The following is a 26,096-nucleotide window of genomic DNA, read 5'->3' as shown; positions in this document are numbered from 1 at the left end:
ACCTGGGACCTTTTGGTTGTTGTTATTATGTGAGGTTGGCTCATTTTTGGTTGCTGGCGGCCATTACACAAATGCTGAGTGTTTCATTGGTGGAGCCATATAAAACACTGGTACTACTATAGTAAAGTACTAATATATAGGGTTTTCTTTTAAGGGGTCTTGGTTTGTCCGTCCTCGGCCCAAAACAAGACATCCTAACAACTCGAGCAGCTACTTTTCAGATTTCATGTAAATTGGATATTAGAGCTGTCTAACATGTACTCAGCTTTTTCCCCTGATGACTTAAGATACGGACGTCCAATAACTAAAATCCTTCATCCTGTTAAAATACATTGTTGAAATGTGGCTTAAAACTAGATAAACCGCAACGCTGACGCATGCGGATAGCGGATATGACGCCGCTGACAGTCGACCACACGACACGGACTGTTACCGTGATTAAAGTCACGTATTTCTCTAGGTTGGAGAATTGCTGGAAACATTTGGGATAATGTCAAGTCATTTTCAGACATTTTAATGTGGAAAAGTGACGTATTATATCTTTATGTTTGCAATGGGGCTTTCAATTGTTGTCTTTTGTATAAGAAATTACTGAAACACATAGAGAAGAGGAAATTGGTTGAAGTCATCCATCAGTCAATCATTCTTTCATTGAAGTTATGATGAATAACACATTGTTTATAGAACTATGACTAAGACAAATACTTTATTCAGAATTCAACCATAAAACACATTATTTTGAAAACTGAAATCACTCAGGCTTTTGTTTATGGTCAGAGTTATTGTCTCTATGGGAATACTTCATGGCAGTATCATCTGTAAAGCAAGAAATGGCTTAAAGAATAAATAGGGTTTATACCAACCTCCTGTCAACCAACCTGTCATATTTTCCCATTTATCTATATCTATCTGAATATCTGATAATGGGCAGAACATTTGTCTGTATGTACATTTACACAAGCAGGGCTCATAATGAGACCAATCAGAGCAGCAGACAGGTTGTAAACAAGCCAATCGTTTATTTGGAGGTAAAAGCGAACGTCTGTGTGCCACAAAATGTCTTTAATAATCCCTCACTCCACAGGAACGCTGTGCACTGCGGGTCAAATTCCAACCAGTGAGGTAGCCTGTAAACTGTATTGGATGTTTACAATGGCCAGGCAGGGTAATAACTTAATGCCTCTCGCCTTTGCTTTTCCTTCCAGCCCCTGTTGGCTAACACGAGAGTTTGCTTACAGTGTCGGGGCTGCTCGTGTCAAGTTGCTCGTGAGCAAGTATTATTATTTGTATTATTGGCCCTAAGATACAAAAATAAAATTGGATTATCCTTCAACTCACTAGTGATGTAAATTATAATTGTATTTATGCTTGTGATGTTTAAAAATATTATATCCTTTATTATGCAGCTTTTATCTTTCTATTGTATTATGCTTTTGAATAGTTTGAACAAAACGTTTTTAGCTCCAGTCACTTACATTTTTGTGCATGACTGCCGACCATTTTGTGCCTGACAAGAACTTCACATTGGTGTTGGCCCCCGCTCACTACAAAGAGACTCTGTCAGGCTAGAGAGTAAATATAGAGAGAGAGGAAGAGGCAGAAAATCAGACAACTGGAGCCAGAAAAAGTAGTGGCAGTGTTTTTCTTGAGCTACTTAGTTCCCTGGCTGTGAGTCAAATGTAGAGAGAGACATTGGGAGGTAGTGGAGGCCTTCATTAAATGCAGCTCAGGCCCTGGTGAAACCCTGGTTAATGTCCCTATCATCTCTGGAGTGGTCCAGCTCTCTGTCCAAATGACTCATGTTTAATGCATCTCTGCAGTCCTTGTCATTTAACCTCACCTCTGGAGGTTGTGGGTCGGGGTGGGATAGCAAAGGCTCCCGCAAGACCCATAAGGGGCAAAGCAGCGGTGCAGTTATTCTTCACCCTCTCTCCATTTACTTAACACGGGGAGAGCTGCTCCACGTCTCGCCTATTGCTGTGTAATCTCACAGAGGCAAACCCCCCCCCCCCCCCCCCCCCCCCCCCCCACCCCACACACACACACACCATCACATTGCATGAACCTGAAGTCGAGGGTGGCCTGGGTTGACTGTGTGGCTCTCTGAAGCACTTTGTTACTCTGCTTCCTGTGTGCCATAGCTGAATGCTTAAGCAGGGACCAAGTGATGCTATGCTGGGAGACTGTTATAACTCAGCAGTTTACTCTTTTGGTGAGCACTCCAGTTTGTACCCTTGGTAAAAAGCTTCTCAGGTGTGACTGAAGGCTGTCAAACTCCATCAGCCGCTGTCAAACAGACTGAATATTTTGTTGAAACTGACAGTTTCTGTCAGAGATTTTCTAAGATTGTGTTCAGATTGCATCAATTTGAATTAGTTATGCTCTTTAAACACTAAGCAGTTTGAAAATTAATGCAGTAGCTTGGAAATGAATGTAATATCTATATACGACGCGGTCGGACGACACATTATCAGTTTATTTGAAGCATGCTGGGGCCTTTCAGCTCGCAGAGATACATGTCCAGAGGATTTAGGAAAAGCAAATGAGCAGCGATTCAGCAAGATACATCTTCACCACAAATGGAGCTGTGTAACAGGATATAAAAGAGAAGGAATTCTTCTCTTTGTTTCGCTTGATCTTCACGCTTCATTTTCCTCTGATTTTCCCGGCTTACATGCAAAGACTTGCCTCCCTCTCACTCCTCTACTCCCTCACTTACACACACCCACTCAGTCTCTGCCTCTCTTTCTTGCTCTGGATAATGGTAATTAGAATATCACCATGATTGAAATTTGGCAAAAGTTGAAGAGGAAATAGGTTTTCTAATCAAAAGCTGCCTCGTAGCTGGAATCCTGATGCTTACTTGGCTGAAAAATGTTCCTCAACGATGGGGGCCTAAATGGATGCCAGACTGTATACTGAGGGCCAACGCTGCACTATCCCTGCAATGTTGGATTTCATACAGATGTCCCAGTTGAGACTGATTTATCCAGTTTTAGCCAGTTTCCGCTCATTTATTCACATGGTTTACTGACAGAGTGTCGATATTCTGTAGCCGACTGACACCGGTTATGTGTGTGTGTGTGTATATATAACAAGATTTTAAAACATTATATACCAACATAATTTACAGCATAACCTGTTGAATCCTAGCAACCCATATTCAAACAGAATGTAACATGGAATCTTACAACAAACCGCGTCAGACTGAATCATCGATCATCACCTATTAAACACCACGGAGTGGCATTGATCTCACCAGTATGAGGACGCGGTTCGATGTGTCTCTGTCGTGTAAACTGGTAAAACAACAAGACGGAACCACTGCAGGCAGGACCACTCGTCAAACTGTTGCTGTGTAATGCCAACACTCAGGCTGTGTGATTGGCAAACTCTCATTAATCCATAGAGAAACTGAAAACTGGCTAATTGTGTCTGTATTGGGAGGTGGGGGGGGGGGGGGGGGGGGGTAAGCTGGGAATTTTTCTTGGCAGGGAGCAGGGACTTCCTTGAGTCTCTTCTTGTTGCCTTGGCAACCTCACACTTTTGCTTATGGTGTAATTTCTTTGTCAATACAGTACATACATTTATTAACCTGAGCTGACTCTGCTCCCGTGTCGACCCACCAAGCCGTGCAAGGGAACAGCGATGACATCATTATCACATTATCACCGTTTAAAGTTTGTAACGTTTGTAATTGTGGTGACGTCTGGTATGAAACCAAAGCCAGATATAGATCAAAGACATTTGCACACGATGTCATTCTCTCCACAACAGTTTGGTTTTAGCTGACCAAGCCTTTTTTTCAGCCCATTTAATCTGGCTTTGTGAGTTAAAAAGTTAAACACTTAAACAACTGGCTGCTTCTCAAATCAGCTGTGCTCTTTTAATGATCTTCTTTTTTGAAGAAGAAAATTTTTCTTTGCTTTCTTCCTGGTCCTGTACTGTACAAGCATGCGCCTCTATGCACGGGCAAATGGGGACAATTATGTTTCAATGGGGCTTTGAATGCTAACCTCCGTTTCTGTTTTTTTTTCTCTCTCCTTCCTGACCTTCCCACTTGTCCTCCTCCTCCTCCTCCTCCACCACCACAGGAGCTGCACAGTACCCAGGTAAGCCTTCCCTACGCCTCTTTCTCCTTCTCCTCACCTCATCCTCTCTCCATTGTCCGGCTTTCCAGCTTCCGTCTCTTTTGGAGACATGCTTCCTCTCAGCGTCTAGTGTTTCTGTATAGCGTATGACTAATCTGCAATCTTTTCTCCATCTCAGTTTCACTCCTCCTCTCTCACATTTAGATTTCTGTCTTGCCTCACTCTCGTGTTCTCCACAGTCCATTTCTTCCAGATCTCATGCTGCTGTCATTTGCCGCTGACTGATACATCTTACCGTTGTTCTGAACATGCCCTAGCTGTAGCTTCCCGGTGTACACTGCAGTTAACCAGATAGTGCTGAGACAGAGCTCAATGATCTGAGGAGTTTTATTCAAAACAGCATTTTGCTCAAAATGACAAAACTTTGAACAAAACCCTTTGTAAGCAGTAATAATGGGCTTTTTGTTTTTGCACATACACTGTGTTGTAGTTCTTAGCTCGAGCTGGATCTGTGTAGCGGGCTCGCTGCTACTGACACAGCTGTTTGTTCATATCAGTTCCACTATTTATTCCCCTGTATTGCTTTTCAGTGTTGCACTTGAGATATTAATGTTGCCCTTCAGATCAAGATCTGAATGTTTGTAATCAAACTCATTCATGTCGCATAAACCGAGCTCAATCATTGAGGAACAAGCATGTTTAGGAATGGCAGCGATGTTGCCGCTGACAACCAAGGACAGGACATGTTTGGACAGGCAGCGGTGCTCACGGTGTTAACGCAGTTATAGAAATGTGACACACGGCTCTAACACGGCCGTTCCCAGAGATGTTGTCCGAGAGTACACACCTGTTTGATCTTTCTCAGCCGGTGGCGGCTCCAGCAACAGAAAAAAACTTCTCAGCTCCTCTGTCCATTGAAATCACTGTATGTACTGTACAAACATATAGGCTACTAGCAAATTATCATACATAAATTAGCATAATTTTCAGCAACCTCCACTGTTCTTTTGTTCTATAGATGTATATGTATATGTGTTTTTTTTTACCTGGTCAGGATCGGCTTCCATAGTCAACCCTTAAAAAAAGAAAAATGCGCTGTAAATCAAATCATGCTGCTTTTTTAAATGCCTTCGCTCCCGCTCTCCCCTGTCTCTCCTCTACCAAGCCTTTTAATCCAATTAGCAGTGCCAGCGACAGTTATTTATATGTACATGAATTAGAATTGAACAGCAAGACATCCTCCCCTGGGGCTGATTGGACGGAGCCCAGTCCTTCACAGGCCTGTTCTCGGTCACAAACCCTATGCTGCCGCCGCGAAGCAGCGGCGGTCTCCGCAGGAGCGACACAAAACTCACACCAACGTGCACCGTCAGTGACGATCATCGCCTCAATCTGATTCTAATGTGAAAACTAAAAAAGTGCCCACCATATTGTTTCATCTTCTCAGTGTTTTTTTTTTTTTTTTTTTTTTGTAACTGTCAAAGACTAAAGAAATGTTTGACTGATCCAAATTGGGACACTCTCTAATAAGCTGTCTTCTCAGTTTTCAGGCCCATTGTCAAATATATGTTTCTGTTGCATTGCATTGCGTTGGACTGAAATACTTCCAAATGAGCGCGTAAGCTGCCAAATCAGGCTCTGGTACCCTTTTGAACTATTTGCCAGTGATTGCAGTATTTCACAGAAGCAGAAGAAAAAGTCATGTCACAATATTGGCAGCATAACCCATAAAAAGTGTTTTAAATACAATATGTGTGAAATTAATTTTTTTGGAAATATTCAAAAGTTGTATTCATTATCAATGCCATTTTTAGTCCGGTCAGGCATTGTTTAATTTCTTACAGTTTGTTAGTCTGCAGTCACTTTAATTACACTCTTACAGTTAATTGTGAGGCAATTAAAGAAGCTAAAGTTGGCTTCTTTTGGCTTGAATAAATAGAAATCAACTCTAGGGTTGCATTTTGATTTCCCTTTATTTATTCTCACATTGGAATAAGGGCCATGCTCGTGTGCCAAGTGTTTTCTAAATTTACAAGAAATAAAATTGAAATGAAATTAATAGAAACAAAAAGATAGAGAACAAACACAACATTTGCATTTGTCACATATATGTACTTGTTTACTAGCAATAGGTTCAATTTAATGTAATTTACTGTACATTCATCATTATTATTATTATTAATATAATCAACTCAAAATTCAAGACTCTTTAGCTGAGACTGAGGATTTGGAACTAGATCGTCTCCTCGTCTTCCCTACAGGAAACACTTCTGAGAATTGACCATATTTGGGCCAAAGGTCACTGCTTCCTTAGTTGACCTGCCGCCACAGACAAGACTTCTCTTCTCCTGCGTGGGTGACTCATGTTGGCTGTATATGCCAATCAATAGAATGGAAGACATGAGGGGATGGAGGTGGGCTGAAGGACGCAGCAGTTAAACACTGGGAGTCTTATCCGTGTGTGCACAGAGAGGCTCTTTAAACACACAGAAACATGTGCGTTTGTCTTGTGCGCAGCCACACACACACACACACACACACATGCACACGCACACATGCAGAGTACGGCTCAGATAAATGACTGCATCAGTCACACGAGTACAGTGTTTGCTTGTCATCCTGTATGCTTTTCTTTTATAACACAGGTTCAATTTCCCAAGCTACTGAAGCTCAAACAGCGTTTCTTCAGAATATGTATTCAGCAAGGTCATCTCTCACTGCACCAAGCAAATTTCCCACCCACAGGATGTGTCTCTGCTATTGCAATGTCAATAGTCCCCAGTCCAATGCATTGCAATCTACATTTGTCAATACATGAGCTGCTTTGAGCCAAACTGCGAGCTGAGGATGCAGACTTTCTTTTTTTTTTTTTTTTTTGGCTCACATTGAATCCGGTTGACTCAGATTCGTTCAGGTAATAACTGGGTTCGTTTTGAATGTTTATTCAACCTCTCAAGTAGTGAAATGAATAAAATTATGATTTAAAAAAAAAATCATAAAATTTTGAGTATTATAGATAAAACAGTTCTAGGTCAAAACTTTACAGTTTGCCAGTTTCCAGCAAATTAAAAATAATTCATTCATAACTTCCAAATGTATATTCTACCACTACTTCTTTATTATAACAAGAGGAAGACAATTAAGACAATGAATGTGCACCATTAAAAAAAAATTAAGATTGAAATTACAGTTTACAGGGAGCAGACAGGTTCGACTCGCTGCTTGTGTCTGTTCTGAGGGTTCGCAGAGAAATCTTTCTTTCTTTCTTTCTTTCTTTCTTTCTTTCTTTCTTTCTTTCTATGAAACCTTTGGAGCCTTTTGGCTTTGGATAGACAATAATTGTCAGAAGGATCAATTTATTGCTGGTTTTTGACTTTTGACGGGATTGGTCAGTGGTGTAGTGGTGCCTGGAGAAGTGGGTATACTTTTAATTTATTTTAAAGCAGCCCCTCCAGCGAAGGATAAATGTCCTGTGTTATAAACAGTGACATGAAGGCGAGGACCACTCTCGCAGAAATAGGCCAGAAGTGTTTGCACATTGTCAGTTAACGTCTGCTGCTGGACCTCAGGGAGTAAGGATCATTATTATTATTATTATTATTAAAGGTATGACCTCTGCCTCTGATTGGCTCACCCTGCTATTCTTACCCGAACCCCAACCAATCATCACTCCTCCTGCCTAAACCTAACCAAAACCAACTCAAGAAGGTACAACAAGTACTAGCCAATCGGACGTCATTCCTCACAGGAATGAACCCTAATTGAATAGAACTACAATTTAAAACCTTTAAAAACCTATGAAAATACCGTTAGATTCTTTGTGTTGAAGGTTTTCACAGATTCACAGTCAGTCTTTTCAGTCGCTACAGATTACTGGGTGTTCCTGGGTTATCTTAGTCTAACTGGACTCAACCCTACAGCACAGCCGCCACTGGTTTCCACTTGCAAATTATGTCTGTACATTTCCATTTATATAAGAAGTCTAACTCAATAATATTATCCATGACAACTTGCAGTACGGCTTAAGATGCTAACACCTCCTTGTTGCATCTCCTCCAGTGTTTCAGACTGTGGTCCCCTGGGTGTCTTGCTTTCCAGGCAGAGCATGTGATCTGGTACTGAGAGTCTGATAAAATCTAAATGGTTAAACTTTAACCACAGACACGTCTTCATCATCATGGAGAACGGCATAGCTGTAACAAATATGTGTTTTTTTCTAATTAATCTATCAAAAATGACAAAAACAAATAAAGTTTGACTTTTCCAGATAAATACATTTTTGCTCTTGCTCCTCATGATCCCCACCTGAAGGGAAAAAACAAATGATTTAATTTGCTAAATCTACATTATACCGCTGTAACTGGCATCCGTACATATGTAGTAATATTATTTACAACATGTCAACGCGGTAACCAAGCAGTGTTGATGTTGTCAACGTCTCGCTTCATAGAGTGCAACAAGAGCGAGTGAGTAGGATTTTTCATCCCAGGCAATGGTTGCATCAAATGAAAGAGGAAGATGATTAATTATGAATCAAATCAGGTTCAATGGGTATATACTGTAATCATGGTTTTGTATAATTCAACTTCAGCCTGATAGTTACAGTGTGGGGTGCTGTTAGATATTCATTCCTTCATCAACAAACGTAATAATATGTAATTTCTCAACAGAGGGTCTCACTCCATCATTTTATGATGATTCAATTATTTGTCTTAATTAAATCATCACAACTGGGTGTAGCCCTCACTTGACATAGGAGTCATAGGTATCCAGCCTGAAACACCACCAGCAAGAGTGCACAGCAAAATTCTCCATCTTGTTACCTCAACTAAGAACTTTATTTTCTCCAAACAAGTGACAAAACATGATTCCACTATAAGGATGATTTGATTCGGCCGGTTTCAAATCATTTTGTTTCCAGGGTTTTTCTTTAAAATCGAGAACCAAGAGAAAGGGGGAAACTTAATTTTAGCATTCGAATACACAAATCAAGAAACAAAAGGACTGTTTCCCAAAGGGTTCTGATGAGTGTGAGGTTATTGTGGTATCATTGTTGCTGTATCATTAAAGTCGGTGTGGTGGAGGCTCCTCAGTGAAGTTTCATGAGCTATTTCCTGATGGAAGAAGTGAAGCGAGAGCAAAGAAACTCTCAAGGGAGACAGAAGTTTTAGTTTAAAAAAAAAAAAAAAAGTAGTAGCAGACAAAACCTGTAGTGTTGCAGTATTGACTCTTGGTCACAGCTTCCTGCCAGAAACTAGAGAAACTAAAATTAGCGAGTATAAGTGGGGTCTTTTTAAACGCGTGTAAACCCACTAATGAAAGCCGATTGACCCCTGCCTCCACTGGCGAGCCCGCCTTTCTGTTCAGTCTGAGGACACACACAACTGCAGGGAGCAATGTCATCACATGCACTTTACAGAGCGCACACGCAGAGACGCAGTGAAGCTGTGATTGTGTGTTCTTAAAACTCATTTCGGGGCTGCAGCTGGTACAACAGCACCGTGCTGGACAGGTGACAGGTGTGTCTACAGTGGTTGTGATCTGAAAGACGTTACAGCAGGAAAAGGGGCGAAAAGTAGCAGGTTGTGTTTACATCAATGCCAATCGGAGCCGGAGCTGATAGATACCTGCGTCTACTGCAGAGTCATTTGACCCGGGTGAGAATGACGATTGTTCCCTTTTCCATTGCCAACAAAAGGCTGATGTTCTTTGACCAGTGGAAAAGCGGCTTCTGACTACATTAAACTTTGATTGTTAGATCTGCATGGATCAATATTATTTAATATTATAACTGAATAAAATGATTACATTACATGTAATGTGAAAGGGTCCCTCACAGTGTTGACCCTGCAGAGAATTACCACAGATTTTTGCAGTTATGTTGGATTTAGTTTTTTTTTTTTTGCCTCTTTTAGATCACCGTTTGGGTGTCATGCCATCGTAATGCCTGGTATGAATTCAGTCTTCACTGACCCCGTTGGCACATTTTGATTCCATTATTCCAGACCTGTGGGCTCATTGTAAATTCCTAAGTGGGCCTTTGCTAACAAGAAAAATGTTAGACAACGACTGGCCTCCTCCCCCGATCCAGTGATTATCCACTTGTTGTGTACTGATCGCCACAGTTCTCTTGATTTGCGTATCAAAAGTGTTGAGACATCTGATTCCCAGAGATGAGCATCTAAAACCTCCGTGACTCTCTGTATGTAAATCAACACCACATTTAGTCAACAGGCATAATGGTGTCTTAATAAATGTTTTTGATTGTGGACCAACAACACACCCGCTGACATTTTTCACTCCATTATTAACATTATCTCCTGAGACCGCCAAATGTCAGTTTTCAGTGTTCATTTTTCACCATTGTGTCCATAAATATGTGAAACAACTGCTCAACAGTGTCTTACAGACTTGCATTTCTCTAACACAAAGGCCTCTGCCATGTGTTCTCTTGATAATGCAATGAGTATTTCATCAAGAATAGTATTGTATTATTTGTATGTTACCCATTTCTCTTCCTGCATTTTCAAGTGAAGCTGCCACAACTGTGGAGAAGCAACAAATGTCACTAATGCTTCCTTTCAGTATGGCTGGGATACTTTAGCTGAGCCTTGCCCCTGAGCGGCTGCAATCAGAGCTTTGATTCATGCATGGCACGAGGGGTATACATACCCAACAACCGGCTGGATGTGCTGGAGGTTCACTACTTCACAGAAAAGCATCTGTTGCCTGTAACTCTTCATCTAACCAATTCATGTGGTAGCTTCTTTTTGTTTCACCATTCTTCCTCCTATATTTAGGCTAAAACAGATCCACTGACAAAAAAAAAAAAAGCACTAAGTAATGTCTCTATCATGTCGTATAGACCATGATAACATGAAAAGTAGTGTTTAATTTGTAGCAGCAGCTGAAAGTATAGGAGTGCAGGAGTGGAGTGAAACTAGAAAACACAGAACCTTGCATGTTACACAGGAGTTGCAAAAGAGAGACTGGGAGTGAAAATGGCCGTGAACTGTTGACTTGGGTCGTCCTCAAAATCTCTCCTCTTCTCTTATAATATACACTATATCACTACTATCCTAAATTACGGGCAGCCTCCTTCTAAAGTGTAATCCACCCTGCCATGAAGTGTCCTTGAAAACAACTTTGGTCCATATCATTTCTGATAGTAGTCAGCCTGCTGAAGACTGTTTGTCTGCTTGCTGTTAGCTTCAGATCAATGCTTCAGATCAATGCCCTTCACACCGTTGAATCTCCAGTGTGGTGTGAATTCAGGGTCCAGTCAGGCTGTGAAACAGAGGTTAAAAGAGCTGTTTGTAAGTTTTGCTATCGCTACATAGCGAACATTAGCATTAAAAGCTGTTTACCTAGTCCGGCCAAGAGCTTCAGCCGTCGATAGATTTACAATACAAGAGGTTAATAATACGCCCTACAGGCAGTGCTACTTCTTCAGGGCAGCCTGGGCGCTACAGTGATTCGGTATTGGAAAGTAACGAGACAGTCCAACACAAGAGTTAACATTGGTGCTGCTTTCCACTGCAACAGACAGCTCTTGGCAAGTGAAGGAATGAAGTTTGGTGCCGTTAACAGCTGTTAATGCTAACGTTAGCTATGTAGCAAAAGCAGAACTTTCAAATAGCTCCTTAGGGTTAGGTTAGGGTTTGTCAAAAGTTATCAGTTTTATCAATAGGAAGGTGCCTTCAAACAGCAATGTACAGTACCGAAAAGCATCAGTATATCTTCCATTTATCTACACTAAAGCTATTGATTTAAGACGTATCAAAGCTGCTAACAAGCTGAACAACAGGCTTTAACATTATAAAACCCAGTAAAGATAAAAGGGAAAATATAGTCAATGATTTTTTTTTGATTTATTTTAATTAACTGACTGAAAGGGGGGAAAAAAATAATCACTTTTCTTTTTTCCATTCACCTGAATTATATATCTCTCTGTAATTTATGTATTCGATTATAATTTGGAGTGAACAGATGCCTATTAGTGATATTTCTGCAACGTGAGACTCTTTTGAGTGCCGTTTATTTGACAGATGGATTGCACTGCTGCGCATTTTTCAGAGTTCTTTCTTAGACACCTTTGTCATCAGTTGTTTGTCACTTGTCGTGGCCCCCTAAGAGTAAACCTGCTTCACCCAGCGTGTGTCAGGAGATGATGGTGCGATATCCCCTTTCTGCTTTCTCACGCACTTCTGCAGCTGCCTGACTCAACATAATATCCACACGAGTTGCTACGCATTTAAAATGGTTGAGTCAGGATACACAGTAGCCCTACAGCACAAGCTGTTTTTCCACCTGCACTCTCTCTTGTTTTGGAGGTGACTTGTACTACAGTTTCTCCAGTAAACAAGTGTGCAGAGGAAAATTCATCACATGCTAGTGAGGATGTTTACACGAGTTTATTCCACTACTTATATAAAGACGATGTTAAAGCGTTTATAATGAAGGATTGAATTTATAGTGATGCATTTTAAGTAGTGGATCATATATATATATATATATATATATATATATACAGGTTTATGGGTTGCTTGTCAATACTGAGCAGTAACTGCCTAACAGCGAGGGGTTGGGCGAATTCAGTCATGCACTGAAAGCACATTTGATTTGAGATTCTTATCTTTTATTCTAAATTATACAATCATGCTGTAAAAAAAAAACTTAATAGTAATTTCCTTTTGTTCTAATGATGTTATCATTTCTTCTCTCTAAATATGCTATTTGAAGGAACTGAGGTGAGGTTTTAATAAAGGTTTGGAGTCATTTCAGGACATATAATATACCAGAGAAGAAGGATGTGATTTGTACAATATGCAGCTTTTAAAGGCTGTGAGCTAATACAAGATTATTATTAGGATTTTAATTAATATTTTTAATCCACTGCAGTATGAAACATAACTTAGAGTTAAACTACATGATCTTGGTTTATGAAGAACTGACGAATAAAAATAAAACAAAATGTAAAAGCATTTTATTGTTTGAATGACTGGAGGTAACAGCAGTTATTTGAATTGTTTGACTGGCAGACACAGCTCTTGTAAAAACCTTGAGATAAATGTTAAAATGTCTCACTATGATTAGGAACATTTGCATATGGAATTGGATCGAGTTGGTTGCATTTTAATTAAATCTTGAACAGAACTGAATCATTAAAATACTCACTTTCTCTTTAAAACATGTTATCACAAAGTAGAATATAATGAAAATAGACTGCGGCTGTCTCCTCCAGAAAAAATTTGTCGAAACCCCACCCAGATTTTGTTGTCGTGATGCCGCTCATCAATAACCACAGAAACAATGAGCAAAGCTATGAACGTAAACCCCAAATTGCAATAAATTGGATTTGTCCTTTAAATATGTCGCAGTCATTGTTTTATTCATTAGGCAAAAGCTCACCAAATAGTCAACAGTAGAAGACACATTGATGCTTAAAGGAGACACTAATGAATCAGGATATGATAGAGGACAGAAGGATGCTGCAGTGCCCTCTACCTCCCTCCTCGAATCTCTAATTCTCTGTCTCCTTCACTGCCCCGTTCGACCCTGAGAACGGCTCTAAGCTTACTTTTGTTTATCTGGCAGGGGATGCACAAGCATCTCCTCCTCACCCCCCTCCCACCATTCTCCCGCTCTGTCTTTCTTCCCTGAAAGATATTTCCAAATGAGCGAGCCCAGACCACAGCTGCCTCTCTGACGCATTAATCACTTGGCTGCCGCCCCCTCCACGCCTACATGCACACACACACACACACACACACACACACACACACACACACACACACACACATTTGCACTCGCACTCACACAGACGCACACGCGTACACTCTCACACATGGATAACTCGGTTTGACTCACATAAGTAAAGGCATGTACCGCCACCGTGTAATGTAAGCACGTGTCAATGCACACAACTTGAGCACGTAGATGGGGAACACACTGGGATGATGCACACATACACAAAACATCCACCCACCACTCAAGTGATCTTGACTCTTTATACTACACCAACTCCCTCTCTCTCCATCCAGCCATGGCTCCCACATGACCCTCCATTTTCCTCATCATTAGCGACACCAACCAGCAGCCACGTTCCGTCCATCCCTCCCTCCTACCCTTCCTGCCTCCCTTGCCGCTTCTCTGTTTACTTCTTGATTTCTTTATTTGAATCCAGCACAGCACCTCCCCTCTGTCTCCTCTGAGCAAAGAGGAGCATGAAAAGCAGGAGGAAAGAGAGGAAGGAGAGGGGGAGAGAGGGGAGGAAAGCCTGTTTTGGATGTTAATTTGTAGGAAATCATATGTAAAGTGATGCACCTGGTTTATGTAACTGCCCTGTAGGAGATGAGTGGAGGATGTTACACATCCTGACAGTGGAATCCAGCTTGATGAGGCCAAGTCATCAGTGGTTACACTAATATGAGCTCCTGTTGGTGATAGGAATATAATTATTTTTGGACTGAAACTACAAACCCACATTTTGTAATGATGCAAAACTTTCAAAACTTTCAGAAACACCTACAGCTGCACTAATAAATATTCATTTTTATTAACAGTGGGTCAGATGACTTTGTGTAATGGGATAGGACTCTCCCCTCAGCTCCACAGCACTTTTTAACCTGTTTTTCCGAACCAACAAACTTTGCTCTTATCAGCCTCATTTTCCTGCTGCAGCAGGATGCTGTTGTCAGTGAAAAAGCCTCAGTTAAACCCATAATAAGCTACCTGCCCATTTCCAAAAGAAGGCTTACAAGGTTAGCATATAGCAGGTGAAGAAATTCAAACATCTAGTTGCTTAAGAGCCAGATATTTTCAGGAGTCTCAGAAGTTGGAGAGGTGTCCCTGTGTTGATCTTTCAGTCATTAAATTGGGTTTTCCTCAAATTTACAATAGTGTAACACGTCTGAGGTGAGACTAAAATCTGGTTTCATCACTGTAGTGCAAGTTTAACCGCAGTAAAGTTAAACCCAATCCCACCTTAAAGTTTTTGAAAAAATTTTCAAAGCCAGTACCAATGAAAAGTTTGCATGACAAAAAGACGGGCGACAAATTAAAGGAAAAACCTGAGACATGAGTGGAGAAACAGGGTGACAGTCATTGAATGGTTTGATGAGTATGGAAATGAGAATGGGAATCATATGCTATGACTTTCACAGTCGCCTATGGAAGATTTTGGGCCGACGTGTTAAACATCGCTCTCCACATCTTCACCAGCATCACAACGCCAAAGGAGGGAATATCTGTGGGAAGAATTGTGTATGTAATGACTCCAGTAGAGTCCAGGGCCAATGAGCATTGATGCTTTATGTTGTTTTTTTTCCTTCAACCTTTAACCAGTCTTAATGTTTTATTTCACTACCAACTTGAAGTTGTATTTGAAATTGAGCCACTTTCTCTCAAGTATCTCTAAAGAAATGATCACAACATTTTCCCTCTGTATCAAGAGACTTCTTGTAAAGCTATCCGCACTGCAGTTGTGCGTTCTGTATTTCAAACATGCACTCTTGATGTTAAGTGGCCTTTGGTGAGCCAAAGAGCATGTAAATTAATGTGAAAATGCAGCTGAAGCAGCATCAGCTTGTATTTCATGGAAAATTTAACACACTAAATAACATCAGTTAATTGTAGCCGCAATAGAAATCATCTATCATCATTACCTATACAAGCCTTGTAATTTAATTGGAGTTCACTACAGGGCCCAGTGGTCACTCAGTTCATTTAATATTTTAGATTAAGATACAACTAATTACCATTTTGCCATTGAACTTGGGATGGATATTCAGGGGGGCTCCATTTTTATTTTGGGGACACTGTCTTTTTGTCTGGTGATACCATCGGGCCAAAAACTACCCCTTGATAACAAAGAATCTCGAAAACAACCGGTCATTGACCTTTCATTTATTGTCACTCTAAGGATAAAATTTCCTCTTAGAAAATGTGGTTGGCAGATTATGATGGAATTCACGGAGCACAATCCTGTTCCCAAGGTTAAACTTGTTCGAGATGCGCAAGTCACCGTTCACATCTCCAATTTGTTCTGCAGTTTAAGTGGATGTGCTCATTGTTGGTTGTTTTCCTGTCGTTGGAGAAACAATCCAGTCAAACAATCAGAACTTTATATACAGAAGTGACATTCGTCCTCTCTTGCCAGATATAAAAAAATAAATAAATAGCTGCAAATATGAAAAATAGTGTCAGGAAAATGGCAACAACTGTGGATGAGTTCGACGCAGCTTCACACGTTTTTGTAAATGGACTTACAGAGATGAACAAGCAGCTGTTATAGATGATTCTGTGTTAAATTAAAATGTCCTTGACAAAGGGATGGGTTACTCAGTACTAGAGTAAAACAAACCGACCCCTTCCCAAATAGAAACTAGCTACCATGAAGGTGATGTCGAGCTGAATGAATGAATTATGTATTGCTCATTTCTAGTGACACAGACGTCACATTTTTAAACACTTAATATGTTGTCGTCTGCATCCGAGAGTTTCGACAGTTGCAGTGAGTGTTGCAGCCTGTAGGGGTCGCTGGGATGGCACCTTAACTTCAGGTTTAACATTTCCTAATGGCATCTGTGTCTTCTGAAAATCCATATAGTGACATGTTTGCAGCAACACTTAAAAATCGGCTCTGCAGCAGCAGCTGTTGCATATTCATCAATAATTGCTCCATAATGACCTGATTTTTCCAAACACTCGTTTATATCATAGTAACACCGGACTAAACCAACATATACATTTTGACTCCAGGCATTGCAGCTTCCATTAGCTAATGAGATTATTTCTATTTTTAGTGCCTGCAGTAAATGTTTGTATAACTTTGCTGTATCTGCTTTTTAAAGCTGCAAATTTTGGTTGGGCAAAATTAGCCTGTGATAACACAATACAAACATACAGTACGTCACAGGGCGGCTTTTATTTTCTGCATATTATCATAAACAAACCACGATATAGCAGCACAATCAGAGCTGTAAAATACTACACTAAGATATGTTTTTTAAAAATTTACCGGCATTGTTGAATTTTTTGCTCAGCACCGAGATAGAGGCGTTCTTGTTTTTTTTCTCTCTGTGCAGCATACAGCAGCAGTGGTAGCACAAAAGCCACTTACATGCTCACTGCAAGCATGTAACACCCTACAAGGCTCTTCACACCCCATTCTTACATAATGTGTCACAAATCCACTGTTCCACCAAGCATCAGTGGGAGAGGTATAGAGAGAGTGTGAGTGTGCGGCAGAGGAAGGGCTATAGGAGCATAGCTGTGAAAAACATTTAGTATAATAGCTGGAGCTTTAATTAATGCCCTATACAATAATGCAGTGTCATTTTATGAAAGGTCGTGTTAACTGCAGGGCTTTAGCCGCGGCAGGGTCGGTCAGGCACAACTACTTTTGAATGGATCGCCATGAAATCCAGTGTGGACATGTTTTTCCACAGGACGAGTTGTAGTTACTTTATTGATCTCGACTTTTCATCTAGCGCCATCACCTGGGCAAAATTTGAATTTGTCCAGTTTGTTTTAGTACTTTGTAGTTTGAGTTCATAAAATGGGTGAAATAGTCTTTTTTTTTTTTTTTTTTTTTTTTTTTTTTTTTTTAATATTAAGTCTTTCATTAGTTTTATATATAACTGCCTTAGTGGTAACCCATCTGGATCTCTAGGCGCTGTCTGTTGCTCTGACACTTTAAAGCAAAGCAATTTATTAGCAATTCAGTCAGATGCATTATCTTACATTTGAATGAATCTCAAAGGGGGTTTCTGCTATCACTAGATTTAGCTTTGGTCTATTATGGATTACATGGTTGAATAATGCAATGTCAGACTGGAAAGGAGGATATTGGCACAGAGTAAGGCGTCTAGTGGTTGATATTTATATAGCTTATATTGCTTGACATGTATTATTAGTTATAGTGGAGTCAGGGAAAAAGTAATTTGTTATTTTGCACCCTCCAAGTCTCAATTCCTGTACGTCAGGGGACGTGAGAAAGGATGAGAAAACATCTGCTCATAAAAATGTGTATAATAAATAATCATATACATTATAGTTAAAAAAAAAAAATCCTAATTATTAAAAGAAAATCTTTATATTAACATCTGTTTTCGTACTATAGTAAGAAGCTTTGATGTTACGATGATGCATTAGTATCTCTGTAACTGAGGAAACACAAAAACGGATGGAACACAGCACAAAAAAATGTTTTAAATCTTTCAGCCATGTGAGTGCGAAAACATTCAATCACCTCTGAAATGGCCCTATTGATGTGAGGATTAATTTATTCCTCTCTGCATTATGAATTCAAAAAAAACAAAAAAAAAAACTGCAGCTGTTTATTTCCAGTTCATGACAAAACGCTTCACAGTTATCTTATGATGCATTGTTCTGCGCCACCCACCAGGGCTCTATAAAACCATTCAATGTTCAGCGACACTCATAAACACATAAGTAGGAACACCGAACATCAATAATAAAACAATACAAATTTGTGCAGCACCTCTGTAGTTACTCGACAAACTGTATAAATCTTTAACAGGTGAACGCTGTAAGAAGTGCAGGCGTGTGATGGAAAACAGATAAAACTGCTGTGTTGATTTCTTCAGTGGCGCGTACCTCCTGGACACAGGTGCAATAAGCTGCACTGTCTTCTCTCTATAGACTATGATTGGATCATTTTAATTTTCACAACAACGCATAAAACATGCATGTTTCTTTAAAAATGGTGCCCCCCCCCCACTCATCTTGATGGAATCTCACCAGGTCGCCTTCACACACTCCTAGTATGCTATGGTTTCTGCTGTGTAATGTGAACATGAGGTATTGAGCAGCAGCAGTCCACTTAGAGCCACCATCAAAATCGCAATCTCATTGTAGAGTCTGATCACTGAACTGACCAATGGGATCATCCCCCCATAAACTCTGTCTGTCATATCTCTGAGCTTCTCTGAACAGTCATGGCCAACACACAGATTAACCGAACTGCCTCCTTCAAATCCTCACCGAGAGGGATTCCGCCGTTTGAAGTGGTCAGGCCATACAAGGATCTTGACCTTTTCTCGGCTCGCCTCGAGCTGTCAGTCGGCCGCACTAACGCAGCGTTCACACAGCAAGCAGTCTGCTTGAAGGGCTTGTTCTGTTCACACAGATTGTGGTTGAAATGAGAGGCTCCAAAATCAACTCTGTAGTCGTCTTAAGCATCAAATACATTCTGAAAAGCCAAGTCCCTGCAGGTCTTCACTCGCCTCGCCATTACCTTTTGTTGTCCTTTGTGATGTCACATGATTTTAATACACTAAGGGATCATTCTGGTTTGTTATAACTTTTTTTCTCTCCTTCGGTTCTACAGGTTATAATATTATTTTACTCACCAAAGTAATTTCTGAGACCTTCCCTTCAGACTTCTGAAAAAAAAGGCAGCTCAAAGCCTTTGTTTAAGGTTAGGGAAAGATCCTGGCCTTGGTAGGAACTTTAAAAAATCAACACTGACTCAGAGCATCAGGTTTACTGTTTTAGTGTTTAACCAAAACCATCATCCTTCTCTAACATAGTCAAGGTCTAGCACTTAGTGCGCCCACAACCACTCCAAACACCCCCATACGAGTAGTTAGATGATTGGTTTAGCCAGATGATGAAGTAAAACTAGGGCTGGGTATCGAACTTTGATACTTTTTACGGACCGACCGATTTGGTTTGAGGATCAAAAAATGCCTCATCATTCGATACCAACTGTCGATACCAAAGTAGTAAATTAGTAAATCTCATCAGCGTTAGTGAGACAGTGAGCATGCAGCATGTTCGGACCATTTGAGTGACTGTCTACACACAACTATGGCAAGCAGGGTTAGTCAAAGTTGAACCAAAGAGAGAGAGTTTGGGTAGTGCTTAAACCTTCCAGTCTTTTTGCTTTTTGATAGGAGCGACGGCGAAAATAAGAATTTAAGACCCAGAATTATTATATAAGTTTGACATGGCACAGATTTATAAAGGCCAAACTCACTTTGAAGGTCTCCTGTAGTTTGTCCTCATACATATCCACAGCATCATTGCTGTGTATGGCGGCCCGCACCCATTATTATGGTAAAGACTACCCTGAGAGGTAATAATGCTGCTCTCATACACTTGTTCAGGAAGGTTACTCAGAAATCAACTCCTTACAGTCGGCACAGAGACATACAATCAGGTGTGCCCGCACATGTCTGTGAAAACGTGCAATCAGACAGGACTGACTGCAATCACACAGTGGCAGGCGCACACACACACACACACACACACACACACACATACACATATATATTTATTTATATATATATATATGTACACACTGTGGCCCTATGCCATTTTATCACCAGGAGCCACAAAAACAAACACATGTTCTTCGAAATGGCAAAGGGAAATTAATCTCTCTCAGTTGGCTGTGGTGATCACATGCAGCACAGAGCAGCATGGTACACCAGTGTTAAGTACATAAATGAAGAAAAAGCACCGTACTGTACAGGATTACTGTATGTTGCGTCATGTCTCTGATTAAGACAGGGTATGAATAAATGCATGTTTAACAGTAGATCTAATAAAAAATTCAATACCAGCGCTATTACTACTAATAACACCACAGGGAGAGCCGGGATATGAAAAATGATACATTGACAGACCGATGTTTGGATTAATATTTAATATTTTCAGCAACCTATTATCCTGAAGTCTTGTGTGTAAGTGGTGCGTGATGTGCAGAATAAAATCTACAAACAAAGCCTCATGTAATGAATCAGTCAAGAACACATCTGACATAACGTGCCAGTGCAGTCATATATCAATATTATAGTGGCTTTGTTTTCCTGCCGTGGTGGCCATCTTAATATGTATAGTATACATTTCTTCCTGAATCAAATAGAAACATGCAGCTGTTAGCCCGGGCAAATGGAACATGGCATTTTTTCCTTCCATTTCAGTCTATGTGAATTTGGGCCTCAGGCTAGCCTTGCACAGTGCAGTGTGGAGTGTCATTGTCTGACAACTTTAATCTAGGATTGGCTGCTTCAGCTTTTTGACATGGATGGCCAAGGGCTGAAATCCTGCCCCCGTCCATCGCCATGGGCCAAGTATGTTACTGGCCAGTGCTGCATTGAAAAAACTGAAAATATCAGAGCTACATGGCACTGGATAAAACTTGTAAGATACACCTTGACAAATTTATCCTTATACACTTTTATTTTATAATGTGCCTACAGCATAACACTGTCCAGTGTTTCCATTACGTTGTTGGAAATACAGCACAATTTAATCAAATTCAAATAATACAAAACATAATGACGAGCAAAGGAAACATAAAATAAACAAAACACTTCATTAAAATTTTAAAGCAGACAATAATTATATAAAAAATAATCGGACATAATTAAGAATTAATTAGACATTACAAATTAAATATGAGGCCAGTTTCTTTTTTAAAAATTTCAAAAGATAGCAATCTCATAATAATGTGTACTCGGCCATTCCAAGCCTGCACCACGATACCTGATATATATATATAACATATACATTTTCTACTGAAAAGGTTTATGCAATTTATTACCACTGAAGGTAACACAATTAAACAATGGGACATGTAAAGCAGCGATATTAGGCATGAAAGCAGCACATGGATGAGTGGTACATGAATAGTAAATGGACTGCATTTGTGAAGCGCTTTTCTCGTCTTAACGACCACCTATAGCGCTTTACGCTGCAAGTCACAATCACCCGTTCACATACATTCATGCAGCACTTTCCCCGGTGAGCCGGTGGAGGTTGTTGTACGTGCAGACGCAAAAGATTGATGACACAAAGTGGACGTCAGCAGTCGGAAGAGAGAGCAAGTGAGCACAGAGGGGGGTGTCTCAGACTCAAATCCAACAAAGTTCGTTTAAAAGTTTGTTGTTAAGAATTCAACTGTTTTCGACAGTCCCTGCAAACAGCTGCAGTACTCCTGCAGGTGATGATGATGTAACTGGCAAAAGAAATAAAAAAATCTATCTCAATCAATTCTCTAAGATGACTTTCAAAGTTGAATTCAAAGCAGAATTTTCTCACTATCATTGAACTATAAGTCTCCAGCCAGTTAATTTATTCTATAAACAAATAAAAGTGTGCGGCAGCTGTTGTGGATTTTGACTGTGTAGCCGGAGAGTATCAGGCCAATAAAGCAGTGATTTATTCATTTTCCTGACCACACAGTGGAGAGTTTGCAGGTCTAGATTGATGCAGATTGATGGTAGTACTCCCAGTTTCCAGGCAGTATAGCTCATATTGCTTGGGAGATTAGAAAGATGTGCACTTCAAAGCTTTGCTGAATACTAACACAGCTGAGAGACTGAGCTAGATGTGTTTTCCGTGGTGGGTTTGCTCTGACTGTTCGGTATTGATATCTATGTTTGATATACTACTTTACTCAACTGTTTGCGACTGTCGGTGTCTTCATCTGTCCAGTGGGTAAATGGATGGCAATAGTGCCTTTTGTATTTATGTGTTAATGCACAACCTCACATGTGATGGAAAGAGGCAAATTAAGTGATGCATTTAAACATTAGGAGGAAATGTATTAAGTGCTGCTCAGACTAGCAATTATATATTACTCCCACCATCTCTGATGTGCCATTATCATAATATCTATTTCAATTATGAGAGTTTGTCTTCGACCGGAGGACTGTCAGCAGTTACTAAAAGCTTCAATGTGGGACTTCAGTCGGAAGGAAGTGTATCGTTAGTCCTGTCATCCTGCCCCCGAGTCTGTAACCTTGATGCTCCCACACTTGTCACACTGTCTGTCTCTCTGAGCAGCATCTTTACAGCCTTCACAGACGCTGGCACAAAGCGCAGAGTGAATACAGCCAATCTGCATTTAAAAACATCGACACAGAGCTTCACCTTGTATTTTTACACAAAAGGGAGGGAAGACGATGTGTCTAAAAGTTTGTTTCTGATGCTGACTGAATATTTATTCTGGTCATGATCCATATGTCAGGGTCACTTCCAAACAGCTGCTTTTGTCACAGATGTATAACTGGTTATTTCTTTATCAAGTTTAGGATTTCAGACACTGTCCAAACTTCCACCGAGAAAAACTTTATTAATGTGGCGAGGAAACTTTATTATCTATTCTCTTTCTATCCCCACACCTTGATGTGATGTAGCAACACGGTGCAACATATTTTTAATCGAATATAAACAGAGCGCATGGAAAGTAAATATAAATTCAAACATTCATCCATCCATCCATTTTTTATCCGTTTATCCGAGGTCGGGTCGCGGTGGCAGCAGGTCACGCAAAAGTAGTCCAGACGTCCCTCTCCCCAGCGACGTTTTCCAGCTCCTCATGGGGGATCCTGAGGTGTTCCCCTGCTAATACCAGTAGCACCCATATTGCTAACTGTACTATGTATTTCAAAGGAGAAATCACTAGGACTAGCACTTCAGAAGTATTGCTTGGTCAAGATCAATCATCAGCCATCTGCATTATGAAATTAAAGTTATGTTGAGAAATGCCAATAATGGAGCAACAACCACATTGTAACTTTGGTTGAAGGAGCATACAGTAGTACCGCTGTATCTGCAACGTTCATCTCTTCATCTAAGAAACCTCATAACCAAAATGTAACTTTGACAAAATGAAGGCAGATGATACAAAAAACCGAAGCCAACCTCAGAAGCGGGGCCGTACATCTCTGTGCAGGTTCCCACAGGTCGTTATCAATAGGCAACAGTTTGTACAAAGGTTGTTCAGTAATAAAACTTTTCTCACGAGCTTCGGCCCTGATCCTCTTCGTCTTACTGCCCCTTCACAACAGGCGTCACCCCCCCCCCATGATGTCAGAAGTGCTTTCCTGTAGCACCTCTGACAGTGTCCTAGGAGGCCACAGCACACTGTTGTTGCTGGCCATTAATTAGTGTAAAGCTGCCCCCCCCCACCCCACCCCACCCCAGCCTCTCCATACCATCGTCCAGCATGTCAGAGTTGTTTTTTCAGCACAACGGGAACAATTAAGCAGCTGACAAGGCAGCCGCCATTTGAAGTCCGTCCCCACTACGTTCGCTGGCTTGAAGCACGACTTAGCAGACACCTTGCAGCGCCCTGTTGCTGCCTTGTAACCTTCAGCATGTGCCTTGAAATGCATTTTGTAATATGTTAGCGTATTATCATAACCAGATGCCCACCCTACCGCCCACCTCTGCACATCTTTGAAAAATGAGGTTCAGTCTTGAATATTAAAGACGCCGAGGTTCATTTATTTAGGGCTGCATTTGGGCCACCGAGGGATGCTGATTTGAATCTCTTTGTTAAGCTGTCTATCCTTATCTGTCAGCATCAGAGGATGCAATTTCTCTCTTCCCACCTCATCCTCCTTGTCTCCTAAATGGCAGGGATATTTAGAGGTGCTTGACAACTGAGGCATGCAAATTAGCAGTTGATGTTTCCTGTGTTCTCTCTGTTTCTTTCGCTTCTTACCCCACATCTCCACCCCTGAGTTGGTCCTTTTAGCCTCTCTGAGAAAATGTATTTGTGATGCTATTTTCATGACGACGTAGGAGGAAGGTATAAGGGTAATTACAAAGACTTTATCCATACGTGTTTTTTGTTTTTTTCCCTCTCTACACCAATTGAAAGCTTGGCAAAGCAGCAGCCTCTCTGTACGATCTGGTGCATTCTGGAGGAGTAATACTAGCAGTCCACACTTCCTTATGTAGCCCTGCGTCTCGCTCTGAAGGGGTAACATAGGCAAATTTGTTTTCAGTGTATTATAAGCAGCACTCATTTAAAATGAGACACAATTCCGATGATTATAAAAGTCATTTACAACCCCATTAGTAAGTTGTAGCGTCATATTGAACCACCTGTTCTTAATATCTGTCATATTTATTATGTGTGATGATGGTGCAATGTGATGCTTATCCAAATCAAATTGATCAAAAGCAGTGTTGGGCAGCAGAGACTGAATTGGCCGGCTGTTCTATCTACTGAGAGCATCAAAGACCAGAGCTGGGTACACAATATCCGCTTCAGATTACACAATATCTGGCTGAAAATTCGCCTGATCTGGAGCACGTGGGGTGTCAGAAATGAAAACGGCCCCGTCAGGCTCGACAATTTTTTATTTCATCATGTATAGTGTGTCATATTTCATATCTGGATTTATTCCTGACGTGCCTGCTGACATAGCTAATCCCAGAAGTCCACCTCTGGCTCTGTCTGTCCGTGGACATCATTGCGGTTTCATTAGAAAAAAGCACAAGCCAACATTGGTGGGTTTGATTGGTTCAGTCTGACATCAACTCCTCATCATCGTCAGACCATCTGGAAAGACACAAATATCATGGAGTGTGAACCTGGAATTAGGGACAGTGTTTAAAGAGTTAAAGCCTGTATAATTGCTTTTTTCAAAGGGGCTTCTGATTGGCCGCTGTGCCGGTCTGGTGCATCTTTTGAGGCGGCTCGCTGCTGAGTTTGATTTTGATAAGAAGTAGAGAAGCTGTTGGGCAGAACAGTCACATTAGTACATACCTGCAGTGCATGCTCCTGCTTCACTTTTTGTGTGTGTGTGTGTGTGTGTGTGTGTGTGTGTGTGTGTGTGTGTGTGTGTGTGTGTGTGTGTGTGTGTGTGCAGTTCTGGAGCTGTGTCGTGTGTTTCACAGTATTGTTCCTCCGATAGTGACACAAGTAGCGTAAACATTTCAAATATAGCTAGTTGATTTCCTACAGTAAATTGGTGATTTGATTTTGTGTCTGTTTGTGTTTGTCCACGTAGCCTAGAGCGTGTGTGTGTGTGTGTGTGTGTGTGTGTGTGTGTGTGTGTGTGTGTGTGTGTATCTCACAATAAAAATCTTGCGCTGGGGACCCGAAATAACTATCAGCCACGACTGGCGAGCTGCCAAGCGTTGCCTTTGTAGCAATAATTTAAAATAAACCAAAGCCACTCAAGCTTTACCATCAGCCCCAACTATGGATGCAACCCCAAAGCAAAGTCT

General features: G+C 40.7%; 1 protein-coding gene across 1 annotated transcript in view; it reads left to right on the top strand.

Moving 5' to 3' along the window:
• cadm1 (cell adhesion molecule 1) overlaps nucleotides 1-26,096 on the top strand; it is a 352,639-nt gene that overhangs the window by 233,096 nt on the left and 93,447 nt on the right. Inside the window, 1 exon segment of the mRNA XM_022760846.1 lies at nucleotides 4,095-4,112. Coding sequence (XP_022616567.1) covers nucleotides 4,095-4,112 — 18 coding nt within the window.

Source organism: Seriola dumerili, unplaced genomic scaffold, assembly GCF_002260705.1.
Source record: "Seriola dumerili isolate Sdu_G_001 unplaced genomic scaffold, Sdu_1.0 BDQW01000367.1, whole genome shotgun sequence".
In the NCBI taxonomy this organism is placed as follows: Eukaryota; Metazoa; Chordata; class Actinopteri; order Carangiformes; family Carangidae; genus Seriola; species Seriola dumerili.
The sequence above is the reverse complement of the archived record's forward strand: the minus strand, read 5'-3'. Positions and strand labels throughout refer to the sequence as shown.